Raw genomic sequence first — 8722 nt, 5'->3', positions numbered from 1 at the left:
ACTTACTTACCTTACGTACTTACTTACTTACTTTACTTACTTTACTTTACTTTACTTTACTTTCTTTCTTCCTTCCTCCCTTCCCCCCCCCCCCCCCCCCCCCCCGTTCCATTTCATTTGCGCGGTAGGTATCGTACAAATCGGGCGACAATAGTGCATCATCATCCTCTCCAATGGCCAAACGGTCGAAGGACAAGCGCAAGCAGTCCAACCCAGTCGAACTAGAAGGTATTTCCACTATCAACAGGTGAGCTCGGAGGACATATAGCCCTCTCTCTGGGAACGTAGCAACTTATGTGCTACATACAACCCCTTGTTGTGAAACCCTGTGAGTTCATGTAGGTAGACATGTAGGTGCAATACAGAGTAGGGGACGCACACCACCCAACGGTACTGCTGAAGTTTATACGAATCCCGTGGTTTTAGGGGTTTTTTATGTAAGATTTCAGGGCTTTAGGGTTTTTAAACCTTAAAACCGTGGACTGCTTGACGGTCTCAGTGTAGTGAAGGGCATCCATACCGTAACTCCAAACAGCAGAAACGACAATTCAAGCGACCGGGCGCATGTAGGGAGATATTTAATTAGAGCGACAGGAAATACAGGGAGCCTATAAGTATACATATTTGGTAGTTGGTGGGGTTCCTATGGCTATAGGTCTTACCATCACAAATTTTGGGGCGTTAAGACTAGTTAAGCTAGATGTGTAGGGAAACTGAGTTCTGGCGCGTGCATGCCGGCGAGTTGGCTTCTCGAAGGGCGAGTGCAGTGGAGAGCCCCCTAGAACATGTAGAACTAGCGTGTAGTTCAATATGTGTAGGATGCTAGATGTGAACGAGACACACGAACGGCACGGTGAGATGGACATCGTGAGCCGTGTGGATAGAGTGGACGGTATATTTATTCTCAACACGTTGAACGTCCGTAGTATATATACAGTAATCAGTCACACGCTGATGCTTGGTCCGTGACAGTGTACTGGGCTTGCCGATGAATGAATAATGGACAGGCTTCCTGCTTCGCGCGCGGTTCGGCGAGGTTAAGAGGGGTTTGCACTCACTATCAGGCAATATTCACTAGTCAATGCCTGAGGACACTCAAGGCCACACTCGCCCACGGACGCCCACATGAACGTAAGTACAAATATGCACAAGTGTGATAACTCCGCAGAGTACATGGCCCCGTGTCTACGGTATATTTATATGGCCTTTGTTTGAACCCGTCTGAGGAAGTTTGTGCCGGTAAATAGATGCTGTCTGGTAGCGAAGAGGAGAGAGAGATGGAGGTGATTACAGTATCACAGCATACGCAGGCGGATGTTTCTATTTGTGTGGCTTGCAACCAGAGAGACGAGTGCACCTGCGTTCGCCTATGTGGTACTGACGAATGCTGATAGCGAATGCTTGTATAGGTACGCTCAGTTGTGACACAGTTCTTACACATGAGTAGTCACCGGCACCGCGAAGGGCGAGGAAACTGGAGGAAATATGAGAGACCCGTCGCTTGAATATAGAATTGATTAGCCTCGCATAGTGCACTCATTGTGGGGGATCGGCGACTGACAATCAACAATTCTCAAACGTGACACAACTCGTAGTAGAGTATTTAAATGAGAAAACTTTAGTTAATTTTTAGGTATTAGTTATCAGTTAAAAATTAAATAAAACTTCCAAACTTGGAAGAGTTTATATTTTGGATACCTTGGAGATGCTGCAGACCAATTTTAAGTTCTGCTGACGCAACTTTTAAGGCAAGCCAAATGTTTCGAACAGCTACAAAAAAAATGAGGGGCCAGACTCCAGAGGGATTACTGGTAGTCTAGTTGCGGAGAATTTGACGAGTTCAAGCCGGGGATATTCGTGACGGATACGTTTAAAGGTATCTCACAACTAGGTGGAATGTGACTTTGTTCATCGACGCATGTACCATAGTAATGACTCATCTGAACTTTGAATTGACCCTGCTCATTGAATCACAGAGTCGTGGTGTAGATGTTATACAGACTCCTAATGGAACGTAGACTTGGCAAGCAAAGCAGTGTAAATTAATATCCGATTCAGCAACTTAATCACTCAATTCGAACCCTATACCATTAACCCGTTTGCAATTCTAACATCCAATTATAACTGCGTGTAGCCTGAGCGAATCACGATATGCAATTGCTGGTTTTGGTTGCAGTCGAAATAGCAGCGTTGGGTGCAAAGTCGTGGTTGTGCAGAGGGCCTCCATGTATTTTCTGATCTACGAAGTGTATATGGACAGACGGGGTCGATTTGTGTTATGTCGAAGCAGCATTCACAGGATTCCATTTTAGTCACTTCGTGAATACATTGTAGAAGTGACAGTGAGCGTTGTGTGTGCTCGAGCCGTGGAGTGAGACAAAAAGAATGAGAAGATCATCATTGCGTAAGTCGAGGTGCTAGAATCCCGGCTTGAGTGTCTGATACTTACCAACAAGTACGATGTATGTATACACACTAACCCACCCACCTCCCCTCGTAAAAGAAGGTTGTGTTTTACAACCTCTGCTGCTCCTATCTTCCGATACCATTCTATCATCGCAGATGTATCATCAATTGCCCCTCTCGCGGTTCCACAGCATCATTTCCCCTTCATGGACGCAAGTAATCGAAAGTAAATTAACATCTACTTACGGGGCCCACAGAATCCAGCTTGCCTATCAGAAACAGAGATAAGTCTACATAAATAGATAATAAGTGGATATCAAGATAGGATCGCCTGCATTGATTATTGCAAGCTAGTAGTGCTACCAAAAAAAAAGACATATCTAACAATATAATGTAGTAATAGAAAAAGCAATTTGATATAGGAACGCATACGTTTAATATTCAGCATTTATAAAGAACAAAAATGAAAGTCATGTCAAAAGCAATTTAGGTCATGATGACAGTTTTTGGACATTTCTGACAGATTTGTTTTAAATGCAAAACAACTCGGGGATTTATCACGCCGTAGATTCGATAATATGGGACATGCTTTTTATACTGTTCTGGACGGCGGTCTGCTGCTTGTTATGAATGCGAAGTTGGTTTTAGTGTAAGTAGCCATTAAGCAAAAAGCACCTCGTGGGCTGTTCTAGACACGATTACTTTGCAATTTAAATACAAACAACATGTGCGCACCCCGAGAGGGGGACTATTGGTAACTACTTCGCGCATTGAACTGCCATGTTCACCAGTGCGCTGTAAAGATAAAATCGAATCAAAGCTATAAGCACCTCAAATATCATATTGACTAGTAGTGGACATTGGCATGGCTTTACTGTAGCATACTCAAGAAGATACGTTGTAGATATACATGCCGCAGCAGTGCTCATCAATAGGATCGAGTGGGACGGGTTCTGACCTCCAACACATAATTTAGATGTTACTAGTACCGCTGTAGTATTTTATCAATTAAACCCAAAACCCTAAAACCCTAAACCCTAAAACCCTAAAATCGGGGAGTTGCTTTGGAAATGTTTATATTAATATTTAAGGTACACACGGGTACCTTGATAATCATGTCGCAGTTTTACTATTTTTTGAGGCTATTATTTGCATACCTTGGACCAGATGGCGGCGCCAAAGATTTTTCAGCGATTTTCGCTTCTTCGTCCGGATGAATTGTATGCAATGCGGCCTTTATTCGGTATTGCCCTGAATCAGTGGTGACGTTTCATGTACTTCTAGGTATATAGGTCTGATGATTGATTTATTTCTATTCCTCTGAAATTGTGCCTCGGCTAGGAACACTTGTCAAGTATGCGCCAGTACCCAGCTTGGGGTTGTAACCGTTGAGCGATTGCGACTCTCTTCGGCGAGTATTTGGAAGGCAATTGATGGCGCTTAGAACCTGCGGAAGCAGTGTTTGGTGAGGTTGAGCTACTGTCAAAAACTGTGGGAATTGTTAAACTCTCAAATGAAAAAAATCTGTTGGCATCTACAAACCGCGAATACGGGTACCGCTGGCTTTATTAAGTTTCAATTCAGTTAAGTTTAATATACCACTGAGCTTTGTGTGGGGGGTATTGCGAGCTGTTAGAAGGATGTCGAGATCATGCAAAGCTGCTTATGTATATGTTTATTTCTGACCTCACCTTTGGTTTTATACTCAAGGCGTTTGTGCTAGTGTTTAGCCGGTTGGGCTGGCCAGGGTAAAAACTCATATGGCCAGTATGAGAAGCCTTATACAGAACACTTTCGCTAATCACATGACCCCTTTCCGCATAGGTTGTGACTCGCATAGAACAGCAGCTAGTTTAAATGTTGCGGGTAGCAGACTTAATCCACTCTCGGGAGTTCGGTAAGAAACCTTGCTCTCGGTAGTCGGTTAAGTATTAAATCAATTCTCGGGAGTAATTTAAGCAACTTGATTAACTCTCGGGAGTGAGCTAACTCTGATGACTTCCATAAACTAAAAGGGTTTCTTGCTGTAAAATCTGGCCTGAGACCTGTAGTCTCTCATCTTAAAAAGACCGAAGTGGCTAGATCATATGTAAAGAAGGCTGGTCAAGTGATGAAGTATAAAATCCCGTTGATTTTCAATGGCAATAGTGTCATCGGGTAGAGATGATGTTTTCATCGCATATAGTAGTGAATCGAATACTTTTGCAATATGCTTTCTTTACAGCAGAGTGTGTGTTTAGAGTGCTTTTGTTCTCCAGTCATGGCGGAAAAATATCGGTTCAATTTGAATGAAGCAGCGAGTAACACACGCGCAGCCTTTCTATACAATACTGCTTGGTCCGCGCGTTCAGTGGTCCGCTTCGTGTCGGTTCATAGCGGCTAGACAACTATGTAGTATTCGTGTTATCTAGCATGATTGTTTGTATCTGCGTTGCTAGTGAGTATATGTGATGCAGCAAATGTTGTCAACTACCATGCTGCTAAAGAGAAAGGATCGGTGCGAAATGTATTATGCAATTGAGGGTGCATGAAAAACCCGAAGATTTCTGTCGAGGCGGTTGGGGTTGATATATGTATCAAGACAAAGACTGAGTGTTAATTCATATGTGAGTCCCATTGATTTGCGGGCGCATGAGAAAACGTGACCTATTCCGTCGATTCGTGGCCTGGTAAACATTTATTTACTAAGCGACAAGAGAGGAACCCGTAAGAATGAAATTGGGTGTTTGCTTACACTCGAGGTAGGGGAAGCTTTTAACTTGGTTCCAAAAACGATTAGATCTCTGCAACTGTCAGGACGTACTTCGTATTTGTATGACAGACTTATCAGTGTGCTTTCCTCATGATGCATACATTTATACCAAGGTTCAATCTCTTCCGATCCAAGTAACGTAATCGTCTACGTGAATTCCAAATAACCACTGTAAAACATTATTCATTCACAGTACCTTAGAAGAAAAAAAGGAACAATCAGTGACCGAGAGACTAGCTTTTATAGTCTACTTAGGAATATATAACTCACATTTGGAAAACAATGCCATTGGGTTGCGCGACTATGTGGATTAGTTAATCTGAACTTTTGAACTGGCAATATTAGAGTGTGGGGTATGAAAGGACGTTGTATTAGATAATGCACCTTCAAATTCGACCGCTGTATGTTGTTTAGATGGCCACTTCGAAATGTTCCTTGGTAGAACCTAGACACCATTTAACAAGTATACCAAGTATAGATTCAACTTGACAATGAAAGGAGCATCATATCGGTAAGGTGATCATTCCCTCATTCTGGATCGAGTTGTTGGGGGAAACGGGTACAAGAAATTCAACGCCGCAGCCGTCGGTCTGCTAATAAACATGAACAGAAGATGGACTTCGCTCCTCATCGATGCTGACCAAGGAACCTATTAGGGTAACGAGCTGTTTTTGTGTTTTTTTTCAGTCATCGCGGATTTAGATTTTTAAGATAAAAATTAAAGAGGTAGTCATGAAGATATATAATTATAAAGAGAAGTTCATGAATGGCATATTATAGTACAGGCATGCAGATCTATAAAGATTTATCAAGGCAAGAACCATGAGAATGAAGAATATGTAGGTCATGCTGACCATTCCACTTCATCGAATATGTTATCTAAGCGTTTATGAATAATTGTTCGACTGTGACCCACAGACTTCAAACGTTCTTATTCCGACATTGATTCGTTTCTCCAAACTAAGAAATGAGAACGTCTTGCAAAATCAGACGTGACACATTTGACTGTGATCTATGGCCATTAAAATAAAATAAAACTTCACACCATACAAATGAAGAACGACGCTAAAATTGAATCGCGACCTATTCAATTCACAAAGATGTTGTCCACCGTGCATGATCGCATATCACTTCAGTTAGTCTTCGTAGTTGTCAGCTCAGTTTTGAACATGCAACCAGTCGACTTTGTCTCAATCGATGATTCAACACATCGTTGTCTGTTGCTATGACGTAGCATAAATATGAAGATAAAAGTGGATGACACAGTAGATCTATCTGACACTAGAAAGCAAACTATTATAATACCCATTAGCAGTGAATTCACATCATGATATTTGGCTCCGTGTAATTATTTCAGGCTTTGAAATCGCAGCGTTTGAATATAGCTCACAAAACTCGAATCAACCACTAAAAAATGATTTCAGAGAACATACATTCGAATATAATTGTGAATGGGGCCAAAATTCAGTCGTATATTATTGGAAAACCCTTTACCACTGTGCCCAATAGTCTCTCTACACCCTGGCTGAACTTGCAATATTCGAATGTTTTAATGGTTTTCCTTGAACAATCGGATCAGGCCATTTTGTTTACTTCTTTGCGCTTGTGCTCTTTGTGGGTCCAAGGTAAAATGGACTATAACACCTCGTCACCCTCGCTCACGAGCTCCACAGTCCTACCCATATTATTTGCATTTTGCTACCGCAATGCAACGATAAAATAGACGACTCCCCATTGGCGCTGCCCTTGCATCATAACACCAGGGGAATCAATCACAAAAGGTTTGTCTAACGACTGGAATATCTGATGCGTTTGATACAAAACTGGTATTATTTTAAACCTACTCTTTGCGTGCTGGTGCACTGCGAATTATATTGATTTGAACTCATGAAACATACACATCGATAACTAAGGTTGCTCACCACACGTTTCATCAATGGGCCTGGCGTCATACCTGGCGCCCACCACAGCCTTTACTTCGATTTCCAGGTTTACGCGTAATCGACTCTGGCCCCGGTCCGAGTTCTGTGCGGCGCATTACACTGGGAAACGAGCCAGTCGCTTAATAAATGCTGCATATCAATCACTTCGAATCCATCACTGGACAACTTACAAATCTACTCGTCAACTAATTTATATATAGAGCTCGACTTGTGATCTTTCCACCAACGAACGTACTGGTAGTTTCTCGCTCAGCCTCCATTTATTCAATCATGACTCTTAAGCTTCAAAATACCCATATGCTCTACTGTTCACCATTTCGAAACATGATCCATACTTCATCCGCAAACATCGTACTTTGCTTCACCCTCTGTTCTAAGCGTCACCACTTTCCCTTCTAAAAGACGGCACATTCTTTGTCTACAGCGCAACTGTTCTAACATCCTATTTTGCGCTTTCACCATACCCCACCGTTTTCCTTTCTAGAACACAACCCATCCTTTGTCCACATGTATCGCGAAGCTCTGGCACACTTCTTTTTGCCGAGGATGATACTTGGAAGCCGGACCGGCAAATCTATCTCGGGATGTCGCCACAAGCTTTTGCATGTGATGTTCACGCATCTCTGAAGGCAAATTGTATCATTTGCTGTTTCTTCTGAGCACGTGGTATGTGTGGGATACGACTCTTTTGACCCGCACTGAGACGCCCCTTCGTCACCTGGGCCCGGCTTCTCCTAGTGTCACAGTAGTTGGATTTTGAATTTAGAATCAACCTCAGACGAATCTATGGCCTAGTAAAGGGTAATAGTCGTATCTGATCTCTTCATCGTTTGTTAGCGACGGGACAAAAAAGACTCCAGGCGACGAAAATTCAAGATAGAGTAATCGATGTTGTCGAAGCGGAAGAGTCGGAGACACCGAGAGACAGTAGACTCTGAGGCTCTCTACAAAGTAGGCTGACTCAGGGCTCAGGGCTGAGGTCTCGGGTCTAGGGTCTCGGGGCTCAGAGCTCAGGGCTCAGGACTTAGGGGCTCATGGGCTCAGGGGCTCAGGGATTAGGGTTGTCTGCCTCGGCTGGCTGGCTGGCTGGCTGGCTGGCTGGGTGGGTGGGTGGGTGGGTGGGTGGCTGGGCTGAGCTAAGCTGGGCTGGGCTGGCTGGAGAGGCTGGTTGAGCTACTGGGGAGTAGTATAGGTTGGTAGCACGAGAGTAGAGTGACCTGATATTAGCGTGCGGTGTGGGGACTAGTAGTAAAGTGCTAGTGTATCTAAAGTATGGTCCATTCGAATGAATTTATTTATGATCTCACCCTCAGTTATATACCGATGGTGTTTGTACTAGTGTTCAACCACTTGGGTTGGCCAGGGTAAAAACTCATATGATCAGTATGAGAAACCTTATGCAGAACACTTTGGCACTCGGATATATTTTCTAGAAATAAATATATTATATCCTCTGTTACTACACTCAGTCTCGGACCTCGGCTCTCGGCTAGCCGGTGGCCCGTATTCTATAAATAGAGTAATCTGAGAAGAAGTCTCAAGTTACTCTTACGTTCTCTCGGGCTGACCCACATTTATTTGAGAACAAGTCCCAAATTACTCTCGGGCTGACGACGTAAAA

At 43.2% G+C, this 8722-nt stretch overlaps 1 protein-coding gene across 1 annotated transcript in view; it reads left to right on the top strand.

Annotated features, from left to right (window-relative positions):
- The window catches only part of SARC_06031 (hypothetical protein), a gene marked incomplete at its 5' end in the record, with an annotated part of 20476 nt that extends 18764 nt beyond the window's left edge, over positions 1 to 1712 (top strand). Inside the window, one exon of the mRNA XM_014300087.1 lies at positions 129 to 1712. Within this exon, the coding sequence (XP_014155562.1) occupies positions 129 to 251 (123 nt within the window). The 3' untranslated portion in view covers positions 252 to 1712. The remainder of the gene's footprint in view (positions 1 to 128) is intronic.
- Between the last annotated feature and the right edge of the window lie 7010 nt (positions 1713 to 8722).

The sequence above is a fragment of the Sphaeroforma arctica genome, assembly GCF_001186125.1.
Source record: "Sphaeroforma arctica JP610 unplaced genomic scaffold supercont1.414, whole genome shotgun sequence".
Taxonomy (NCBI): domain Eukaryota; class Ichthyosporea; order Ichthyophonida; genus Sphaeroforma; species Sphaeroforma arctica.
Note: the sequence above shows the minus strand (reverse complement) of the source record. Positions and strands in the feature narration are given on the sequence as shown.